Source organism: Narcine bancroftii, chromosome 11, assembly GCF_036971445.1.
Source record: "Narcine bancroftii isolate sNarBan1 chromosome 11, sNarBan1.hap1, whole genome shotgun sequence".
Classification (NCBI taxonomy): Eukaryota; Metazoa; Chordata; class Chondrichthyes; order Torpediniformes; family Narcinidae; genus Narcine; species Narcine bancroftii.
In genome coordinates, this window is record NC_091479.1 from 19,170,272 (window position 1) to 19,194,990 (window position 24,719).

General features: G+C 39.5%; 1 protein-coding gene across 1 annotated transcript in view; it reads right to left on the reverse strand.

The window, feature by feature from the left end:
* Positions 1-24,719, reverse strand: part of ptpn9a (protein tyrosine phosphatase non-receptor type 9a) — a 167,161-nt gene that overhangs the window by 73,665 nt on the left and 68,777 nt on the right. Inside the window, exons 4-5 of the mRNA XM_069902806.1 lie at positions 3,468-3,592; positions 801-906 (exon numbers count right to left, since the gene is read on the reverse strand). Of these exons, the coding sequence (XP_069758907.1) occupies positions 801-906; positions 3,468-3,592 (231 nt within the window). The remainder of the gene's footprint in view (positions 1-800; positions 907-3,467; positions 3,593-24,719) is intronic.

Sequence of the window (24,719 nt, forward strand, 5' to 3'; positions counted from 1 at the left end):
CTAATACTTACGCAAAATCAGCTAATCCCTTTTACAATAGATAACCTTTCCTTTAGAGAATGGGAGAAAAAAGGGATCAAAAGAATAGAAAATTGCTTTTCGGGAAATAAATTATTATCCTTTGAACAAATGAAGGATAAATATAATATAACTCACGATACAGCTTTGGCATACTACCAACTGAAATCCTACTTGAAGGACAAATTGGGAAGCAGTCTGAGGTTACCAGAGGTTGCTTCTTGTAATGTTTGCAAAATCAGCCTGCTCAGATTTAACCCAAATTTTAACAAAATTTGGAGTTGTATATTAAATTCCTAGCCCACTAACTTTAAAAAACCTTAATGTTCAATATCCCTAATCACATGCTACAATAAGTTTATAATGTTAAAACATTTTTGTCTTTTAATGATGTAAGGAAATATATACAATGTCATACCAAGTATTAACACTTTTCTACAGATTGTTCCCCATTCATTTTTAATCTTAAAAAAAAGCAAATAATTGAAACAAATGCAGATCAAATTAGGAAGAATTCAGAGAAAGCAGGTAGCAGTTAGATTATATGTAGCATAGAGAGAATAAACAATTGCGTCTCATTCAAACACCAAAATATCATTTTGCTGAGTCTGAAAGAACCTTGAAAAGCAGCAAAAGTAAGTTAGCTAACCTCGAAATTATCATCTGAATAAATTGCACTCTCAGATTTGGGAGCGTATCTTCTGCCAGACCTGATTCTATTATTCCAAGAATTACCACATTTCCAATACTTCATGAGATGGGGAATGTGTTAGCTGACTTACCTTCAAAAGGTGAAGAATTTTCTTGCTAAGGTCATACTCAAAATTAGTGTACGCCGAGCCAGCCATATCGTAAATGAACACTAGCCCATTTCTTTGAGTTTCAAAACTAAGGAAACAAAAGTGGCACTAAAATTAGAAATTAGTTTAAAGGTACCATGGAACAAGGAATGTGGTGACGCTGCAGGACAGCTTTCTGCTGAAGAATTACTGGGAGAACAAATGTCAAACAAAAGTTTTGATTATGAGGTTTAATCAAGTTTGGATGGAAAAAGAGTTATTTACACGGATTAGCTTAGCGGATAGCGCAGCGCTATTACAGTGTCAGCGATTGGGACCAGAGTTCAAATCCCACGCTGTCTGTAAAGAATTTGTATGTTCTCCCGTGTCTGAGTTAGTTTTCCCCGGGGGCTCTGGTTTTCTCCCACTGTTCAAAAATGCACTGGAGGGTTGCAGGTCTATTGGGCAGCATGGGCTCGTGGGCCAGAAGGGCTTGTTACTCAATTTGAAGTTGACAGAAATTTATAGAAACAAATTGTTCATAGTTCTGATGTAGCTTTTTAAATTACTACATACAAAATCTGATTAAGATATTGTTCAAAAGACCACCTCATCTTTTACAATAAAATTGAATCCTCATCAAAAGTGCACATTTGTCTGTAATCTTCAGCTTCATACCCTCTGATTTCATTTCAAATTTCGTTAATTCTGAACTACATAATCTCATTTACGGATTGATGCAAATGTACACTGTTCCCAAAATTGTGCAATGGGAAACTAAATTGGAATAAATTTAGAACCCTTTCCCTCAAATCATTTAATTCTATTTTTTTTTTAAAAACTGCATGTTCTTATTTGTGGATTTTTCTTCAAATACTTCGAAACTTTCATTAATATTAGCTTTGTAGCAGTTATCCGAAGAAATTTTTTCTTTTAACTGGAGAGAGGAAAATAAGTCCAAGTTAGTGCTTGCTTGACAAATGGAAAGAGCAAAGGGAACAAAATGATACCTTTTAGACTGAAACATTGGACAATAAAAGCAGCTTGAATCTGCACTTTCTACTTTGTTCAGTGAATTATGAGGAGAAGCTGACTTAAATAAATGACTCTAGCTATCCCATAAACTAATAAGTCCATATAATGGCTCAGAATGCTGTCATTATTTCTTCCTGACCAACACAAGTACAAAATACTTGTCTTAAATGTGCTTATGGAAATTCTTGCCCAAGTGATTTGGAGTCTCACCAGCTCAACATCTCTCTCTAGCTCAAACCCCTCACCTACAAACCAGGGGTAAATTTACAACGGCCAATTAACCTTCATACTGCATGCTTTCAGAACGTGGGAAGAATCCAGAATACCCAGAGGAAACCCTTGCGGTCACAGGGATAATGTGCAAACTCCACGCAGATAGCACGAGAGGCTGGGATCAAAACCGGATTAATGAGCTGTGATGCAGTGGCTCTACAAACTGTACCATAGGAGCTCCAATGATCTTCAACAGAACATGATTCTTATTCACTCATTCTGATCTGAATAAATTTTCCTGGGTCGAGAAGAATCCCAGATAAAAGAATTTGAAGATACAAAATTTGCAAATTATATCATGGCTTTATGTCAATTTAGCCACTGCTCAACTGGAAAAGACTTGACACAACAAATATATCAAGTTTATTTCAGGACTATATTTCTATTAAAATTTTAAGGCAATTAATCCGATGCAATTTTAATGCATTTAAGAATATAAATGATGTACAGTAAAATTCCCATTATCCAGAATTTAATCAAATGGACACTCAAACAACCAGCAAAATAAAATCAAGCAAATAAAAAAAAAAAATTCTGATTAATATGACTAGGCGGATGGACCCCGCAGGGAGTTCTGAATATTCGTTGGACACACGAGTCACCAGTAAAGTTTGACCTGCTGAACTAGCAATGCTCCATTATATGCGTGCATTCTTTTCTCTGTCATCACTTGCGTGGGGATGAGTTGGGTTGCATCGGTGAACATGCGCGCAAACGTTCAGCCAGTGGAGCGTCCTGGTTGTGCCCCACCCGCAGCAGCTGTTTGAATAAAGTGTGTTGGAATGAAATGGCAGCGTCCAGGATAAAGAGCTAATCAACGTCGCTCACCGCTGGGGTGTCTCTCCCAAAGTGTCTCCCTATCACTGCTGAGTAAGAATCTCTACTTTTATTAGTATTAAGTATATTGATAAGGCTTTATCTATAAATATGGGGGAGGGAGTTAATTTTGACAACAGCACAGTTAGATAACCGTTAGCGCAACACTGTAACACAGCTAGTGAATGGTGTTTGAATTTAAATTTTGTAAGTTATAGGAATTACTAGATTAAAGTGAACTTTACAAATTTAAAGACCACAATGCAGATTTTTTTTCATATTACTTTACATTTTGCGCTGTCGTTTGGTCTTTTAAACAGTGTATTCTGAATTCAGGTGTATTAGTTAGGCATTGGAAGAGTGAATCTCAGTCAACTGGAAAATTTGCTTTTTTGGCATCTGTGATCTCCGTCGGGGTCAGATAATAGGGATTTTACTGTAGATGCCATTATTGTTCACAATTAAAAGGCTTCAATAAAAAGTTGCTCCTCCTCAGATTTTTTTTAAAGAAAAAGAGAAAGGAAATTATATAAAATATATGCTTACCTTTCAACAGCTTGATCAAGCAGGTAGAAAAGGGCTTGTAAGACCACGTGTTGCAGAGTTTTGTTGGGTTGGTGCAACTTGGCAGTGAAAAGGGCAATGGGTGCTCCTGATGGATCGCGAACACTCTTCAAAGGAAGGAAAAGAAAATAAGTCAGTAAATGATATTTGCAGTGATGGGATTTGCATTGGAACTTTACAATTTTACCTTTACTGGTCCTTCATCGCCTTTTGTGCAATTTTTATGTTCACTCTTACATAAGCAGGGTGCAAAGCCCTTCAATTTTAAAATTTAAATTTAACAGCATGGAAACAGGCTCTTCTGGCCCACAAGCCAATTAACCTACAACCTCATCCATTTTTGGAGGGTGGGAGAAAACTGGAGTACCCAGAGGAAACCCACACAGATACAGACGGAGCTGATTCGATCTTGCGTCACTGGCACTGTAATAGCATTGCGGTTTTACTAACCATGCCACCCTTGTGGCACAAGAAAACCTAATTAATGAAGGCTCATCCTAGGACCAAGGATGGTTGGATTCCATAGAAATTACAAAAATGCAAAACAACTCCACAATACCAATCCATCAAATGGCAGATTGTGCAAGTTTCAAGCAGTTACTGAAAGCAAAAGATGAACTGTTTTAAAAAATGGGCATTTCTAATCATACTGGTCAAAGGAAAGGTAGCCTGGACACCCATGAGTGAGAGTATGCAGAGCTGAGATTGTGCAACAGAGCAAGGATGTGTGCAAAGGAGCAGACAGTGAGCACATGTGTGAGCATACAAAAGAAAGAGAGAGGGAGGGAGCAAGAGTGGGTGAGTGAGTGTGTTGAGGGAGAGCAGGTAATGTGAGAAAAGTGAAGAAAGTGGGAGGGGGATAAAGGGCTGGACATATGGAGGGATGGGTAAGGTATTGGTGAGAAACGGCAAGTGGGTCAGGGGAACATGAAAGAACAAGAAAAGGGTAAAGGGGACGAAGGAGACAGAAGATGCAGAATGGAAAGGTCATTGTACAAAATCTTGTAAATTTGCATTGAAGTGGTTCTTTCGTAAAGTGTTGTTTTTAAAGTGTTCAGCTGTATTTTGTTGATATATTTCCAATTAATAAACAGATGTCAGTATTTCTCAGAGCAGTAAAATGGATTGGAAGTTAATTGAACTGCACAAACAGGATTATTGATGATGGAGAGAGAAAGAGAACCTGTTAAACTCGTGTGGGTCTGGTGAGTCTGGTCAAAGGCAAGGCAGCAGGCAGACCCATGAGCGAAGGTGCATAAGGGTGTGAGCATGTGTGCAGATGGACACACATGAGAATGTACCATGGAGATAAGAGAAGGAGAGAGGGAGCTAAGACAGGGTGTATGAGAGCTTTGTTTACAAGTTGGGGAATGTGTGTTTTTAACTTTTCAGATGATATTGTAACATCTGGTTGTAGATGCCCATGTAGAATAGGATGTAGTGGAAGGAGGCAGGATATTAACTTGGATAGAAACACACTATCTAACTTAATGGGAGATTGCAATCAGCTTGGTATGCTCCAAATATAAATTTAGATATTCAGCATGGTAACAGGTCCTTTTGGCCCACGAGCCTGTACTGCCTAATTACACTTGAATGACCTATAATCTCTGGTACGTTTTGAAGGGTGGGAGGAAATTGGAGCCCACGGGGAAAATCCACGCAGACACAGGGAGAATGTACAAACTCCTTACAGACAGTGTAGGATTCAAACCCTGGTCCCGAATGCTGTCACCATATCCGTGTTGTGCTAACCGTTACATTAACCACGCAGCCTTAATGGTCTAATAACCATCAAAATCGCAATTACTCATTCCCTCAAATATCTGTCTAAATCTCTCTCAAATATTTCCATACCGACTCCATTCATCGCTGATTATAAACACCAACTACCTTTTAGATTATTCGAGATTCCCCATCTGAGACCCATTATTTTCTTAGGGATCCTGAATAATGCTTCCCAAGACTTTACAACAGTGAACAAGAACAAGGACTCTAACTTCCTCTAACGCACTGATGTCTTGAGCTAAGCACTGGGTACATTTTCTTGTAAGACATTAAGAAGTGGAAATAGGTGTAGGCCGTTCAATAAGCCAGCCTGAATTATAAAGATAGACTGGGACTATTTTACCTGGAGTCTATCAGATCTTGTGTGTTTATCACTCATTGGTGCTTAGATCCATCTTACAGGAACTGTTTTATCTGTAAATATCTGATTATTAGGAGTTCTAAAAGAAATGGGGAAGTGCTGATGCATAGAATGTTTAATATTGCACGTGTTGTATGGTGCCCTCCATTCATGGAGATGAAATCACTATCCACCCCACAAAATCTCACTCATTCAGCTCTATTTGTTTTTTCGGGAAACTGCAGATTATTATTACCCTTCTGTCTGTTTGCTCAATGGATTTCTCGAATAACAACTAACAGTAATAACAATAAGATCAAGATAAACCTCGTTATAGTTCTCATGAAGATGAGTGCTCAAAAGCATCGTGATGATCAACACGAAAAGAATTTAAAGGGACGTGGCCCCTGTTTCTGCACAATTGAGTATCCAGGCACACAGGAGTACAGGCAGAGCTGCTCTGCTTCTCAATTTGTTTACCTCTTTCAGTGGCCTTCACCAAGCAAAAACGTCGGATTATAAATTTCATCTTCTGTAACTCAGTCTTAAAGAACACTTTTGATTGGATAAGATCTAATACCGGCAGCATGGAGTCTAGTTTGCGACTCAGCCAACAGAGAAAAAGATTTCCTTCTGTGCAGGTACGTCTGTTTTAAGAATTAACATAGCTCCACCAGTATTTAATTTAAATTTTAATTATTGTGGGCTGTGTAGACTCTGTGAATAGGGAATGCACAAAAGCCTACCTACATATAAAACGTTGAACTTGAAATAAATTATTTTTTATTAATCATCCTTTTTATGCCAAACAATTCATTTCACTGGAAATGCACAGACACATCAAAAACAATCTGCTGTGATCCCATTGCTGTGTTTAACTCCAGTGGAAGTGACCTTTCTCATAAATCCCCACATCTGACTTTCACAGGATAAATACCCATGGTAATTTTCAACATCTAGCTGCCCAAAGAACAAGGCTCCCTTTCTCATTCCACAATTCAAGATACCATTAACATTAATTTCTCAGGTTTCTGTTAGGTCCCTCCCTCTCTCTCTCCCTCTCTCTCTCTCTCTCTCTCTCTCTCTCTCTCCCCTCTGACTCCTTTCCTCCAGTTCCCCACTCCCTTCCTTCTCCATTCAGAGTGTTGCCCCTTCCCCGATCACCTCATCTTTTTTCTCCTGCCCTCTGTTAGGTCTGCTTTGTTCATGAATGAGTGAGACAAACACCAGACTGAGTCGAAATCAGGGTTCTTTGTTCTTTATTACCGGATTGTAACACTTGCGACTAACCATGTTAGTCGGAGAATGCATTCTGCCGTTATCAGCAAAATGGTGATTTTTTATACCCTTGGATACATGCTTAGAACATCATCATATCATTACTTGTCCAATGACTAAAACTGTTGCTATCCTTTCCCTGCTAGCTTCCTGCCTCTCAATCCATCAATGTCTCTCTTATCTTGTAAGTACAAGGATGCATTCACATCTTGTTACAGCCCTGTACAGGGTAACTCCTTACACATTCCCATCTCATGATGTTTTACCTTACACTTCCCACCCATTTCTAACTATGAGTTCTTTGGCCTGTGCGCTTGCCAGTGCCTCTTCTTCCCTCCTTCATTCACCTTTTTATTTGGGTATCTGTCTGCTGTCTGGTCATAAAGCAGGCCCAAAGAGTTGGTTATATTATTGACAATGACAATGACATGAAGATCTTGCCTCTTTGTAGTTCAATCGCCTAAATGGTTGCAGCAGTTATAAAATCATGGAGTCATGCAGCACCAAACAGGCCATTCAGACCAACTCATCCATGCTGACCATTCTGGGTTAGTTCCATTTGCATGCATAGTTTCCGAAGACCTTCCTGGCCTTTATGATGTTACTTTTGCTTCAAAGTTTGAAGTCGAAAGGGTGGTTATACACCCCACTTCTTCCTCAAAAGCCATCTCAGTTTTGTGGTGGCAGGATAGCATCAGAAAGCCAAGCACCTCAATGCAAAGATCGAAAAGAATTAAAACTTCAAGAGAATTGCTCCAAAGTCAGTTGTTGGCCGGAAGAGGCAGACCTTAGTTTAAATTATCAAGCAGAAGAATTGGATTGGGTTGAGCTAACAGCAAAGGTCGATGTTGAGGATTGTCTCAATCCCAACAGACTTGGTTAAAGTAGGGCACAGTATAAATAAGGAAATTACAAGGATGCATGCATTAAAAATAATTCCGTCATCATGGGGGTCTTTAGCCAACATGTAGATCAAACAAAATCAAGCCTATGGCATTGTGAAAGAATAAGTTTAACGAATATGCTAAACAAAAGGCTAATGAATTGGGTGAGAATATAGTTGACTTGCAACATGTGTAACATAAGTTACCCTTCTAACATGACCTTCTCTTTGCAGTAATGAGGTAGTACTTAACACCAAGGACATCCTGTTTTTGCCAGCTTGTCTGCAGACACCACAGGGAAACATTGTTGTAAAAACAAGAATCGTCAGCTGTGTAGGGTCTCACACAGACGCCCGCCCAAAGGTGTATAAAAATGGGATGGATACTCTGTGTGCACTGAGTATGGCTCAGTGGAGAGAACGAGTTACTGAACTCTTTCTTTGTACCCCTCACTCCCGCTAGTGTTATCAAGGCTGAATAAATAAACCATTGTACGCCTAATTGGTTCTGCTGTGTCCTATTGTTCATTTTATTACATTGTGGGCTGACTTTCACAGGATAAATACCCATGGTAATTTTCAACATCAATATCTGAAGGAACTATTAAGGAAAAGGTTATTTTAGATCTTGAGTCCAATACACAAAAGTGCTAGAGAAACTTCAGCAGATCACACAGTGTCAACAGGAGGCAAAAATAATATAACCAACTCTTTGGGCCTGCTTTATGACCAGACAGCAGACAGATACCCAAATAAAAAGGTGAATGAAGGAGGGAAGAAGAGGCACTGGCAAGCGCACAGGCCAAAGAACTCATAGTTAGAAATGGGTGGGAGGGCAGGAGAAAAAAGATGAGGTGATCGGGGAAGGGGCAACACTCTGAATGGAGAAGGAAGGGAGTGGGGAACTGGAGGAAAAGAGTCAGGGGGGGAGGGAGAGAGAGAGAGAGAGAGAGAGGGAGAGAGAGAGAGAGAGAGAGAGAGAGAGAGAGAGAGAGAGAGAGAGAGGGAGGGACCTAACAGAAACCTGAGAAATTAATGTTAATGGTATCTTGAATTGTGGAATGAGAAAGGGAGCCTTGTTCTTTGGGCAGCTAGATGGATTTTTAAAAATTTTCCACCTTGGGCAGCCACTTGAGGTTGAGGATGACTTGCTTCTACTCTGCTTTTGATTCCTGACTATGTGTAACTCTTCCACAGTTAGTTTGCATCAGTCCTTCCAAGTGAAGCAACAATTCATTTGTGAATCTGCATGGGTCATCTACTGCATCCGGTGCTCCCATTGTGGCCTCCTCTACTTCAGAGAGACTGACGCAGACTGGGAGATCGTTTCGTTAAGCTCCTTCACTCTGTCCACTGCAACAGCGGGGATCTCCCATTTCAATTCGGTACCCCATTCCTGCCCCGACACATCTGTCCATGGCCTCATGCTCTGCCAAACCAAGGCCACCCACAAACTGGAGGAACAACACCTAATATTCTGTCTGGGCAATCTCCAACTAGACGGCATGAACATCGACCTCCACTTTCCTTTGGGCCCCTCCCCTGTTTCTCTCTCTTTTCGTATCCCTCTATCTCCTTTTCTCCAGCTCCTCTCTGCCTTCATCTTTTATCTCCTCTACCCTCCCACCTAGATCCACCTATGACTTCTTGCCCAATGGCTTGCACTCATTCACATGCCACCCCCCCACACGCACACACCCCACCCACCCACCCACCCACCCACCCCATTTTATTCAGGCACCTGCCTGCTTTTTGCTCGTACCTTGGCAAGGACTCAGGCCTGAAATGTTGGTTATACATCTTTACCTCCTATGGATGGATGATGAATTTCTCCAGAAATTTTGTGTATTAAATTACAATCATAGCATCTGCAAACTTTCTTGTTTAACAATTTTCTTCCAAAGATGGGCCAGGAAGGAATTGTAGATGCATTAGCCTAACATCAGTCGATGAAAAAAAACGCTGCAATCATTCATGAAGCATTTAGAAAATAGCAATAGGAATGAGTGGAGTCAGCATGGATTTATCAAAAGGAAATCATAACTTGCTAATCTGCTGTGTGTTTTGAGGATATAACTAGCAGAATGGATAAGGGCAAGCTAGTTGTTGTGGCATGTTTGGACTTAAAAAAGGTGTATGATAAGGGTGTTCAGGGAGGCAGATGAAAATCAATCAATGACCCAAAGTCACTGCCTTCATTTCCCTGGACTATTATTTTATATTTTAATAGAAATGCTGTAAGATGGTTATAATATGAATGTTTACACTGTGACGCTGCCACAAAACACCAAATTTCATGACTTGTTCATGACATTAAATTCTCATTCTGAATTAAACAGGCAACTGGAATATTATGTAGAGACAAGTGAGGTAATTCCATTTGGAGGAAAGGAATACAGAGTTTATTCTTTATTTGCCCATGGAACCCAGTGGCAGTTCTTAAGTAGTTCAATAGCATCCCATACCAGTTGGCACCCATTCAGCATCAACAACACACAATGGCCCCAGTGCATGCCATCCACAATATGTGCTTTGGTCAATCCAACAGCACCTCTGAAACCCATGACCTCTATCCCCAAAAAGAGGTGTGGGAGGGGAGGCACATGGAGACCACACCACCTGATTCCCTCATGTGTATCAACAGCATTTGTGATCTAAATCATGGAACTCCCGACCCAAAGCAATGTAGGAGCACCACCACAGCAGATTAAAGCAGAGACTCATCATCTTTTCAAGAGATGGACAATGAATGCCGATCTTCCTACTTACATCCAGATCCCAGAAGTAAACATAAAAAATCCAGTAATTAAGTGTGCAATTTTTAGTCTGAAACCCTTACTTCATAAAAATAGATTTCATAAATTGGCTCTGAGACAATGATTTGCTCAAGGGGAGTATAAAATCTTATTAAAGGCTTTCAGAAAAAAACCCATTTTTGATAGTAATTTTCAAAACAATTCACCAGTGCATGGCATAATCGATTGAGAGGCTATCTCTCGAGAATATTATGTGCAAGTAATGTGATTGCTGAGGCCAGAAGATAATTGTGGCTGGATTTGACAGGAGATACAACAGGTTTTTCCAGATCTTATTGTTGTTTGTATATGCTCAGGTGACCATCTTCTGCTAAACACAGAGAAATCAAAATAAAAATTTCCTGCATGATAAATGCACTATCTTTTTGAAAAGATCAAGATAGTGTAAAGCCCATCTAGGGCATAGGTGGTTGCTAGATCACTGAGCTTTCCGGTGGCTTGAGACTATGTGTTGCATGAATGGAGAACTAATGGTGAGGCATGCCAATTTTGACCTTCCATACTTTTTACCCATTTATTTTCCACAATTTTATTTGTCTGTTCCTTTAGGTGGCCAGTTGCTTAAATTCTGGACAACAGGGATTTTACTGTAGTTCCAAACCATTCAAATAGTTTATTTAAAGGAAAATATGTGCATTGGACCAGCATCTGTCGATGAGAACCTCTTTTCCTCTGTGGGGGATAAAGGAGTCTGGTGGATCAACTAAGAAAATCTGAGGATAAATGGAGCAGGAGAGGTGAAGAGGGAGGTAATGGTGGAGGTACACTAAATAGCCTCCTTATTATCCAGGGACACTACTCTTTGGGGCTGGAGGGTAATTTAGTGTGGATTTTATTTGCAGAAAAAGAATTTGTGAAAGAGCAGTATGTTTACTTTGTAGATTAAAAAGCCCTCAGTATATTCTGAAAAATATGGAATCACAAAACCTAAAGAATGAATAATGATGGCTTCCACTTCAGGTGAAATAAACATTTACTAGAGGTGAAAGTGTGGAATGAGCTACGATCTGATGTGGTGAATGTGGGTTTGATCTTAAGTTTTAAGAATAAATTGGATAGGAGAGGTCTGGAGGGTTATGGAATGGGAGCAGGTCAGTGGGACTAGGGAGATGATCATTCGCACAGACTAGAGGGGCTGAATGGCCTGTTTTCTGTGCTGTAGCATTCTATGGTGCTATATTATGACTAGAAAACCAACCAGAAATAGTCTGCGAGCTCTAGAAAAAAGTTATGTTAACCACAAACCAACAGACTTTGTACCAGAGGGAAAAGAAGGGTCTGTTCAAAATATAAACAGCATTTAATAACAGGAAGGAAGTCAACTAAACAGTCATAGAATGCTGTGGTTTACAATTTACACCCAGTTTACTGAGAGTTGCTTGAATGAGTTGAAGGAGTATTAGAATAATGAGCCAACACATTGCCCCAAATCCAAACAAATATCGTTACTTTTAGGGGAAAATACAAATTAACAGGAAAGACTTTAAGAATATCAAAAGAGCTTTAAACAGTTTCAAAATCTTTGGGGACTACTGTGCCGGCTGTGGGGTTTTGGCTGCAACAATCATCAGGTGAAATTAATCCCAAAAGATTCCCAACAGAAGGCACACCTGCAGTTAGTGAAATAGTAACATTTACAACCTCTCAAGCAAACCATCTAATTGGAAGAACAGAACATGAAGGAACAAATCTAAAGTTAAGGAGTGAGCCTGCTACGAGAATTACAATAAAATGGTTACGGTACTTTTTAAGGGGAAGGCTTTGATAAGTAGATTTCTGGATTTGACCCAGTAGTAAACATGTTTGACAGGGAGCAACCGGGAGAGAGCAAAACATAAAAGTTCTTCAAAAGTTACTAAGTTACTTATGGATGAATCACTGCTTCACTGAAGATTTACACATTGATACTGTTAGAAAATGCTCTATATTTACACGAGTCGAGAAACAAAGACTTTAGCTGCTGGAATAGTGGGCTTTCATAATGTATTGTAATGACGATAATAAATATGTCTACTTGTTTATCTTAAATGATATTTTTATGTTTATCTGTGATTGTTATGTATTATGAATCCTGTCTGGCTGCAACATTGTGTGGAATGGTAGCTGCAAAACGTTAGACTGGAAATCTATACAGAGGATCACTAAAACAGCTGAGAAAATCACTGGGGTCTCCCTTCAAGATCCTTTTACCGTCATGTAATAAAACAGATGTAATATTACACAAAACTGCATTCGTTGGCAGGAAGGCAGACAAAGTTTCGCCATCAGCAGAAATTGCCTGGCACTCCTTACATTCAGAGAAAGAGAAGTAAAAGAGTTACTGAGAGTCCGTGAATGCGCCTCCAGCCCTCTCATAGCCTCTCTGTGGCCACATATACATCAGACCACACTATTGGCAAACTGAGCTTGAGATCCAACCTCTGACACAATCAGGAAGCCTTCAACACCCAAGGTCCCTTGGGAGCCCCTCCAGCTCTCAGCACCCTCTTGCGATAACCTGGTACCACTTCAGCCAGTCTTGATCCAGTCACCAGCTGCATGACCTCTTGAGTTCCTCCAGCAATTCTCTGTTCATATTTAGAACAAATCAAAACTTATCACACTGGCCTTTATGGAAATATATAGAAGCAAATAACAATCAATGAAAACTGATGTTTTGGAAATTCCTTTGTAGCTTCACCTCTTCCTATCTCTGTCAGATTCAAGATGAGGTGGCACGGTTGGTGTAGTGGTCAGTGCAATGCCTTTATAGCACCAGAGATCGGGATCTGAATCCCATGCTATCTATAAGGAGTTTGTACATTCTCCCCATGTCTGCGTGGGTTTTCCCCGGGGGCTCCGGTTTCCTTCCAATGTTCGAAACATACTGGGGGGTTGTAGGTTAATTGGGTGCAAATTGGGCGGCACAGACTCATGGGCCGAAATGGCCTGTTACCATGTTGCATGTCTAAATTTAAATTTAAAAATTCCTTTACCGTCTTGAACACAAAATTTGTTAACATTAACTTTGTGTAAAGGCATACAAAGAGGTGCCACTAAGCTACTGAGTGTCCACAGATTTACCTCCTCCACTCCTATAACCTCTGTAACTGTTCAGCTTCCTATAATTCCTGCAGTGAATCTGAGCTCTTAGTTTCAACGTCTGATATGATTAGAAAGCTCCTAATACCCAAGGCCCTTTGGGAGCCCTGCTTGCCATCCTGGATCCTGACACCAATACCTGGTTCCCACAAGCCAGTCTCTAGCAGCTTTCAGCCTGTGTGGATCCTTCAGCCACTGAGCCCATCGTTGGCCCCCTGCAGGTTCCCCTCCCAGACTTCTCTACTTCAGCAATTCAGAGCCAGGAAAGGGTGTCCTCCTGTCTTTTGGTGCCCTGTGCTGGTCTCCTGCTACCTCAGAGCCTGCAACCCTTGAAGCCTGCTGTCATTTTGGACATAGATGCCCGCAGCTTTGTAGCTGGTCCCTTCTACAGGCTGTTAAAACCTGTAAGGGGCTGTCGTTACAATGAGTGGGCTGTAGGACCTTGCAGAGGAGTGCTGTGTCTCCACTCCCCGCTCTCCCGGATCTGCCCCAGTGGCAGGCAATCGATTGTTTTTCTTCTACTCCAGTCCTATAATTCAATGAAAAAATCTGGCATCTTCTAGCTGCTGAGGACTGCTGCTCCAAAATAACCACCCTAGATTGAAGAACTCCCTATGCCAACCATTCTCAATGGGGCCACATGGACACTCTGGGGGCCACAGCACACTAATGTGAACCATAGACTGAAATTCTAAAAAGGGGCCCAAGAGCAAGGAAACGGAACAGATTAAACATTTTGGGGGGAAGAAAAGAACTGTACATTTGCCAAAGTAACATAAGATTTTTTTCAAGGTTGGTGGCATTTGGAGACAGCCTAGAATGACTAGATAAATGTGGTAAATCAACAATGTTTTCAGAACATTCCTTGCTTCAACATAATTGTGTTTGACTGACTTGGAACCAACTTTGGCTATGTATTGTCAAAGCTGCTTTCATGTCTGTCAAACACAATCATGTCAAAGCAAGGATGTAGTTTCCTCCTTTTGTTCTCATACCTTTAATTCCAGGAAATAAGCATGCAAGCCAAAAAGTTTTGCTCTGCCATCTCCCATCTGCACACACCCTCATTTTGCTTCGAGTTTTCATGAAGGGTAATGAATATATGTCTCCTTCTGCTAGCTTTTATTGAAGAAGGTATAAAAGATTCATTAATTTCCATAAAATTTAAGATGACATTTGAGCTAACCCTTGTGAGAAGTGGTTTCGTTAGCTCTTGTTAACTTTCAAAAATAATTTTGTCTATGAATTTTTTGGCAAAAAAAAAGAATTGTCAGCAGCTTTTGGTGGAATATGTCTCTGCAAAACCCTTTTCAATATATTTTCAAACAAAAGCATGAGGCCAAGGAAGCTGAAACAACATTTAGAGACCATGCATAAAAACAAAAAAGATAAACCCTTGGATTACTTCAAAACTCATCAAGGTAAATTTGAGAGGCCAACGATCAAACAGATGATTACTGAAATGACATAGAAATTAGAAATGGGTCTTCTTGCTTCATACTAGATAACTGAATTGATTGTTAAAAGTAGAAATGCTCATAATTGCCGCTGTCACTTTTTTAGCATTCAGTGTCCATAATAATATCTGACGTCATGAACTTAAACGCCAAAGAAGCTATTCAGGTAATTTCTTTGTGTATTCCCCTTTTTCTAGAAGAATTGATGAGATAGCAAGGGACATTGAAAAACCATGCCAGTCATTTCAATCCAAGAAATTCTCTTTACAATTAGATGAATCCATTCTGCAAGAGAATGATGCTTCTCATGGCTTATGCCAGGTTCTAGAATGGAAGGATTAAAACAGATACAAAGGGACTGACTTTTTTCAAAGTGAAGAATTACATTAATGAGAACAGTATTCCATTCCTGTGCAACTGATGGGGCTGCTTCAATGGTTGGACGATACAGAGGGTTTAGCACATGCCTGAAAAATGTTATACCTTCGGTCTTTAAGTTCAAGTTTATTTATCATCCAATTGTACCTGTATAACTCTACAAAATAGCATTCTTCAGCCCACAATGCAAAATAGTGCAAACATACATACAGACATAGCACATCTTTATAAAATAAATATTATTAATAAATAAATCGTGGTGACTCAGAGTAGCGAGGGTAGTTCATCAGTCATTGACCCAGTCTCACTGCCCGTGGGAAGAAGCTGTTTCTCAGCCTGGTGGTGCTGGCTCTGATCCTCCTGGATCTCTTTCCCGATGGGAGTAGATTGAATATGCTGTGTGCAAGGTAGTAGGGGTCTTTAATGTTTTAAAGAGCTTTTTTTAAACAGTGACCCCAGAAGATCACATCTATGGAGAGGAGAGAAACTCCAGTAATCCACTCTGCTGCTTCTATGGTCCAGTGCATCGACCTCTCATCCAATGCTCTACAGCAATTGTACTACACTGTGACACAGCCATCCAGTTTGCTCTCAATAGAGTAACTGTAGAAAGTTGACAGGTGGTGGCTAGTATCCTTGCCCATCTCAGGATTCTAAAGAAGTGTAGTCACTGTTTTGCCTTCCTGACAAGTGAAGAGATGTGTGTCGAGGATAGGTCACTTTTTAAGTGGACTCTGAGGAACTTGGTGGTCTCCACCTTCTCAACCAAGCTATTAATATGTAGTGGAGGGGGCTAAACCCTGATCTTCCTGAACTCCACAATTATCTCCTTTGTTTTATCGATGTTGAGACTCAGGTTGTTATTCTTGCACCATTTCCACCTCTTCTCTGTAGTGAAGTCTCATCGTTGTTGCTGATGAGGGTGACGACTGTTGTGCCACTTGCCAACTTGATGACTCTGTTGGAGCTGGATCTGGCATTGTAATCGTGGGTCAGGAGCATGAACAGGAGGGGACTGAGCTACAGGCCTGAGGTGCAACAGTTCTTAGCGTGACAGGGCTCGACTTTCTGCTGCCAATCTGAACAGACTGTGGTCTTTCCTTTCGGAAGGCCATAATTCAGTTACATAATTAAGTCCCAGTGAGGACAGCTTCTCCACCAGCCTCTGGGGTATGATTGTATTAAAGTGGCATATGAGGCTTCATTCTCCAGGTGGGTCAGGACAAAGTGGAGGGACATCTACACCATTGTCAGTGGAACAGTTCCCTCCATACGCGAATTGAAATGGGTTCCATGTTTATGGGTGGTGCGCTTTGATATGTCCTATCACCCGACACATGAAGAATTTCATAATGGAGGAGTCACGTGATGGAGTAGTGGCCGGACGGTGAACTCCAGCCCTCTCCAGAAAAGTCGGGAAAAACAAAGGAAAACACAAAGGCACAGAAATAAAAGTTACAGAAAAGTGAGTATAAAGGTGGAAAGAAGATGGCGACAAAAAAAGAAAAATCGAAAGCAACGGTAAGAAGAGAGGAAGAGAAGACAAAGGAGGAAAAAGGTGAAGGCCTTACCTGTCCGAAGAGGCCCGCTGCGGAGAGAGAAACCCGCTCCCTCAGGTCGGTAAATAATGGACTACAAAAATGGCTCGCAGAGCCGAGTAAAAGTGCGCAACCGCGCATGCGCGAGGAATCGCGCATGCGCGATGCGAATGGAAAAAAACACACCGACGGGAGGGGGGACCAGCTGGGGAGTCGATCTCCACAGCCGGCAACGACAGCTGCAGAACACCTGCAGCAAGAAGAGACCACAGAAGACAATAGAAACAAGAAAGAAGAGAAGGAAAGGGCACCAAAGAAACAACAGATGGCCAACCCAGAGGAAGAAGAAGAGGAAGAGGAAGAGTACAGTGAAATAGAAGAAGAAAAGAAAGGCAAGGTAAAGGATATACTTGCTCTTATTAAAGGATACATGGAGTCATTTAAAGAATGGCAAACACAGGAATTTAAGGATTTAAGAAAAAAGAATAAACAACACAGAAGAGAAAATAAATAAAATGGAGATGATCTTAACTGAAATGGGAAAGAAAATGGACAAGATGGAAGAGCGGGCAGTAGCAGCAGAAATGGAGGTAGAAGACTTAAAAAAGAAATTGGAGAAATCTAATAAAAAAACTAAAGAGACACAAGAACTACTAGCTCAAAAAATAGATACAATGGAAAACCATAACAGAAGAAATAACATAAAGATAGTGGGCCTTAAGGAAGATGAAGAAGGCAAGAATATGAGGGAGTTTATAAAAGAGTGGATCCCTAAGACCCTAGGATGTCCAGAACTACAGCAAGAAATGGAAATAGAAAGGGCACATAGAGTATTGGCCTCTAAACCACAATCACAACAAAAACCAAGATCTATTGTAGTAAAATTCCTAAGATATACTACAAGAGAAAAGGTACTGGAGAAGACAATGGAAAAAGTAAGAGAGGGCAACAAACCACTGGAGTATAAAGGGCAAAAAATCTTCATTTATCCAGATATAAGTTTTGAACTCCTAAAGAAGAGAAAAGAGTTCAATACAGCAAAGGCGATTTTATGGAAGAAAGGGTATAAATTTATACTAAAGCATCCAGCGGTATTGAAAATATTCATTCCAGGACAACAAAACAGACTATTCTCGGATCCAGAAGAAGCACGAAAATTTGCAGAACAATTACAAAAATAGACTGAGGGAGGAAGACGGGTAATGAGAGTTAAAATGATCACGATTGATATGTATGTGGGTAAAGACAAAAATAGACTGAGGGATGAAGACGGGTAATGAGAGTAAAAATGATCACGATTGATATGTATGCGGGTAAAGAGGTATAAGAGTGAATAGAGACAATGAGCATACATGAATGTATCTGTACTTAGAGGAAAATATAGATAGTATAGACAAGAATTAATAAGGGAAGGTAATGGAATAGAGAGAATAAGGAGGGAATTAAAAGAGTGACCTTTGTGACATATGAAAAGTGAAATCTTTTCTGGGGGAGGCGGGGTGGGGGGAAATAGCGGTCACTGCAAAATCAGTTGACGCTTGCGAGTGGATTCGCAAATCCAAATGGAGAGGGGAGATGTGGTTGTCCGACAAGGGATAAAGGACAACTCAGGAGGTGAAGGGGAGATTGGGGATAAATAAGATAGAAATAGGAGAATAAGGAAAATGTTGGATGTTGTAGGAATGTTGTCTGGTAAAGAGTTGAAAATAAGAAAACAGAAATGGAAAAGGAGGAAAGGTAATGATGGAAAAACGGAAAGAGAAGATAAACAAAATATAAAAGGGCTACGCTGAACTATATGTCTTTAAATATTAATGGAATACATAACCAAATTAAAAGGAAGAAACTACTAAATTTAAATGAATAAATGTATTCCATTAGAAAAAATAACATATAGGTTAAGAAATAATATTGAAATATTCGAACAAGTATAGGAGCCTTACATTAAATACAATAGCGAAAACCTACCGGGGACAAACATTACCTAAGTTGATGGAAGGAGAAGGAAAGAAAAGAATGGACTCAGTAGAATTTCTGGTGTAATTTTGTTGAATGACAACATTGTCTGACTGGCTTAATGCAACCTAGATTGTATACCTAAAATGGATGAGAGGGGGGGGTGGGGGGGTGGTTTGGGAGGAAAGTGGGGGGGGGGGAGAAAAAGTCACTGTATATGTGTGAAAAAGAAATAGTGTACAACATGGCTAATGTGATTTATGGTGTGAAAAATAAAAAATTTAAAAAAAAAGAATTTCATAATGGTGGGGGCCATTGTGCTCTTTGTGATTTTTTTATGAATGACCGAGATGAGGTGGAAGGATGGGTCAGTAAGTTTGTGGGTGATGTGAAGGATGGAGGAATTGTGAATATTGCTGAAGGATGTCGTGGTTACAAAAGGATATGGACAGGATACAGAGTTGGGTGGAAAAGTGGCAGATGGAATTCAATCTGGATAAGTGTGAGGTGATGCATTTTGGAAGGTCAAACCAGAAGGCTTGAGTACAGGGTTAATGGTCTGATATTTTAAGAGTGTGGAGGAACAGAGGGACCTTGGGGTCCAATACCATACATCCTCAAGGTTGCTGCGCTGTTTGATAAGATAGTTAATATGGCCTATGAGATGCTAGGCATCATTAATAGGGTGATTGAGTTCAAGAGTCAAAAGGTCATGTGGCAACTCGACAAATTTCTGGTGGGACAACACTTAGATTCAGTCTGGTCACCTCACTATATAAAGGATGTAGAAGCTATGGAGAGGGTGCAGAGGAGATTTACAAGGATGTTACCTGGATTTGAAAATAAATCTTATGAGGCAAGGTTAGCAGAACTGGCTCTTTTCTCTTTGGAGCAAAAGATGAGAGGAGACTTAAAAGAGGTTTTATCTGTGAGGCATAGATAAGGTGGACAGCCAGCACCTTTTTCCCAGGGACAGAATAGCAACACCAGGGGACATCTCGACAAAGTGAAAGGAGGAAAGTTTAGGGGAGGTAGGAGGGGTTTTTTTTTACACAGCGAGTTGTGTATGCCTGGAATGTCTTGCTAGGGATGGTGGTGGAGGCTGAAATATTAGGGGCATTTAACAGCATTATACAGGCATATGGATGGTTACGATGTAGGAAGGGATTTGGTTTTTTTTGGTAGGAATTCATAGATTGGCACATCATTTAGGGCCGAAGGGCCTGTACTATGAGTGGTTCTATGAATGGTAGCCATTGAAGACTGTTACTGTCACCCTCTTTGGTACCAGGATGATGGTGGCTGCCTTACTGTTCTTTGCATCATTCATAGGGAGCACTTAGTGGCTAAAAACTTTGGAGGTCATTTAAATGCTTTTCTTTCAATTGTCATAAAGACTGTAAACTTTATAAAATCACATCCACTTCAGGACTGTCTAGTCTGGCAGCTGTGTGAAGAAAATTAGGAACATTTCCAGACAATGTTGCTGTGTACCATTGTGAAGTGGCTGCCCAAAGGAAATTGCCTTCATCATTTTGTTACACTCTGGGACACAATTGTTTCCTTTCTTTCTCATAACAAACTTGGAGAAAAACTTATTGATGCAAAGGCGGACATATTTATCTGGCAGTTATCTTTGACAAACTCCATTTATGAAAAACAATGATAGCAAAGAACTCATTTTTCTTTCATTAAAAAGCTCAAAGTCTATTGGAGCAGTATCAGATGTCGGCCATTTTTACAATTTCCAAATCTGAACAAGAAAGCAGGGGCACTGAAGAACGATGACATTACCACTTATGTGAAACAGGTGAAGCAAATAGACACAGATTTTATGACCTGTTCAACCTCGATATTCCATAATGCAGATTAGATCCATTTGAGGAACAACCCATTAATGTTGATGCAGATATTCAAGAGAGGTTGATTGATCTTCAGAGTGGTATATTTGCATGCTGTAAGTTCAACCAATTTAAAAAAGATTTTTGGTTTAAAAGTGATCTGCTGAATAGATTTCCAAACCACAGGAAGGGGCCAAAATATTTTTCATTGCCTTTCCCTCAACATACGTAGATGAAAGTAGATTCAGCAAGGTAGGTTCCTTGACAAGATCCAGAAAGATACTTGATATCACAACAAGAAGTAACCTTTGACTTTCATTATCCATCTTGGAGCCTGACATCAAAAAACTTGCAAAGGAACATCAAAGTTCTTGGATTTCACTAAAATTTTCATTTATAAGATTTTTTTGTTCTTTTGATTAAGATTACACATCCTCAAGTTTATACTTAAAGTTCCCTCGTGATTCATTGTGTACAAATCATTTTGCTTGAATAATATTTTTAATATGTTCATGTTTTCTTCTTTCCTACATGTTTAATAATTGTTCTTGAATCACAAACCACAGTTATTACACTCAGAGTAAAAACCTTGCTTTCTTTTCACCTCACCTAACATTAAAAAAAATTGTTTTTTTATGTACGGTAGTTGGTAATAGAGAAGTACAGAAAAAAAAAACAACTAAACTTGATTGCTTCACCGAGAAGGGGGCACATAATCTTTGAGCAGCATCCTAAGGAGACCATAGCTAAAATAACGGTTGAGAATGGCTGCCTTAGAAATTGAAGGAATATGGAGAAGTGTCGGGATACAAGATAAACGTAAATAAAAGTGAAGCAATGCCTATGAATAACGCGGATTTCTCAAAATTTAAGGAGGAATCCCCATTCAGATGGCAAACGCAGGCAATAAGATACCTAGGTGTGCAAATAAACAAAAATCTAGGCCAATTATATAAACTCAATTACAATCCACTAATGAAAAAATTACAGGACGATTTAGAGCATTGGAAAGAGCTACCACTAACACTGATAGGAAGGATAAACTGTATTAAAATGAACATTTTTCCAAGGATACTATACTTATTTCAGGCATTGCCAATACAACTGACAGAAAAATTCTTCAAAGAGTTAAAGAAAATAATAAGGAGATTTTTATGGAGAGGGGGGAAACCGAGGATAGCACTAGATAAATTAACAGAATGGTATAAACAAGGAGGCTTACAATTGCCAAACTTCAAAAATTATTATAGAGCCGCACAATTAAGGTACCTATCAGATTTTTATCAAACAAGGGAAAAACCAGACTGGACGAGACTAGAATTAGATAAAATAGGGGAAAAGATACCTGAACACATATTATATAAATGGGACGAAAAATTGGTACAACATAGAACTTCTCCAGTATTACACCATCTCCTCAATATATGGAAGAAGATTCATGTAGAAAGAAATAAAATAAATTACCAAATACCAAAACTAATATTGACGCAAAATAAGCTACTCCCTTTTACAATAGACAACCTTGCCTTTAGAAAATGGGAAAAAAAAGGGATTAAAAGAATAGAAAATTGTTTTTCAGGAAGTAGATTCTTATCCTTTAAACAAATGAGAGATAAGTACAATATAACTGGAGATACAGCGCTGGCATATTACCAACTGAGATCCTACTTGAAAGATAAATTAGGAAGCAACTTGAGTTTACCAGAGGGAAGTAACCTTGAATATGTGATTACAGATACAATGTTAATCAAAAGATTTATAAAAAATATGTATATTAAACTGCAAGAAAAGGAAAATGAGGAAACAAATGGTAAAACTAAACAAAAATGGGAACAAGATTTAAATATAAAGATAAAAAAGGAAACATGGGAGAAATTATGCTCTGGAACGATGAGAAATACAATAAATACGAGGCTGCGTATGATACAATATAATTGGTTACACAGACTATACATTACACCGCAAAAGTTAAATAAATGGAACCCAACAGTATCTGATAGATGTTTTCGATGTAAAAAAGAAAGGGGAACAACAATTCATGCAATCTGGACATGTGAGAGAGTAGAAAAATTTTGGGATGATCTCAATCAGATATTAAATAAAATAACAGAAAACAATATACCAAAGAATCCAGAGATCTTTCTCCTAAGTAACATAAAAAATAAAGAATTTGGAATTGACTTGGAAGATGCACAAAAAAGATTTGTCAAGATAGCCCTAGCCGTAGCAAAAAAATGTATTATGTCAACCTGGAAATTGGAAGATAATTTGAAAATACAACAATGGTATATAGAAATGAATAAATGTATTCCATTAGAAAAAATAACATATAGTTTAAGAAATAATATTGAAATATTCGAACAAGTATGGGAGCCTTACATTAAATACAATAGCGAAAACCTACCGGAAACAAACATTACCTAAGTTGATGGAAGGAGAAGAAAAGAAAAGAATGGACTCAGTAGAATTTCTGGTGTATTTTTGTTGAATGACAACATTGTCTAACTGAATTAATGCAACCTAGATTGTATACCTAAAATGGATGAGAGGGGGGGGGGTGGGGGGGTGGCTTGGGAGGAGGGAGGGGGGAGGGAGAAAAAGTCACTGTAAATGTGTGGAAAAGAAAAAGTGTATATCATGGCTATTGTGATTTATGGTGTGAAAAATAAAAAATTAAAAAAAAAATAAATCAATGGATTTTCTCCAGGTGTTCCAATTCCAACCTATCCACCACCTCACCTTAAGACAGTGGTTAGTCACTGTGAACTGCCACAAGCGTATAGGTGAGTGGTAGAATCTGGAACAAGTGGATGGGCATGTGGGTTACAGGAGAAATTAGGGAGAAAATGAGATTGTTCTGTGAGCTGGCATCTCATTGGACTGAAATGGCCTCTTCCTGTCTTGGGAGATTTGAAAAATTAATACAGTGCTTTTAAACACTGTAAATGATCTTTTCAGTTCAATAACGCATTCTGCAAGTTAAGACCTAGGCATCCACTTGCCTGGTGCGGGAAGGTGGGATTTCTCCAGTTAGAAGTACCAGCTAAACAATTCCCATCCTTGTGTTAGAAATCCTTCACGGTCACAACTCCAGCATGTCTCCAAAGATGCCCTCAGACAAAACAACAATTTAATCCCCTCCACTACTGGAGTTCTGCCATCCATTCCTGGAACCCGAGCTCTGGGGTCACACAGAAAATGCAGGGTATTCGGCTCTTTGAGCCTGTTCCATCATTTAACAAGATCCTGTCTGATTTTATTTATTTTTTTCATCAACATGTATTTGTAAGTTATATATTATTGTGATTTATGATTTTATTAATTGTCATATTATGTGTTGATTTTAAATAAAAAATTCCAAAAAAAAAAAAAAAAAAGAGAATGGCTGCCTTATACTATAAGGAATTCCTTAAAGCTCTTTTTTTTGTTTCAAGCACCGATTTTAGAAACATTAATTGTGGGATACATTTTGGATTTTTTTTATTCTGAATTGAACTATGGAATCTTTCACACTCACCAGAGAATGCCAGCACCTCAGATGATGCAGTGCTCCTTCTAATCTGCACTGAATTTTATGCACTCAAGTCCAAGTTGCTGTTAAAGTTTAAAATTTAAATTTCGACATAGAGCATGGCAACAGGCCATTTCAGCCCACGCACCCAATTACACCCAATTTTAACCTACAAATCCCAGTATGTTTCAAATGGTGGGAGGAAACTGGAGCCCCAGTCAAAAACCCACGCAAACATGGGAGAATGTACAAACTCCTTCGAGACAGCGTGGGATTCAAACCCCATTCCCAATCACTTGCGCTGTAATAGCGTTGTGCTAACCGTGACGATGAGGAGCGAGAGTGGGGGGGGGGGGGGAGAGAAGAG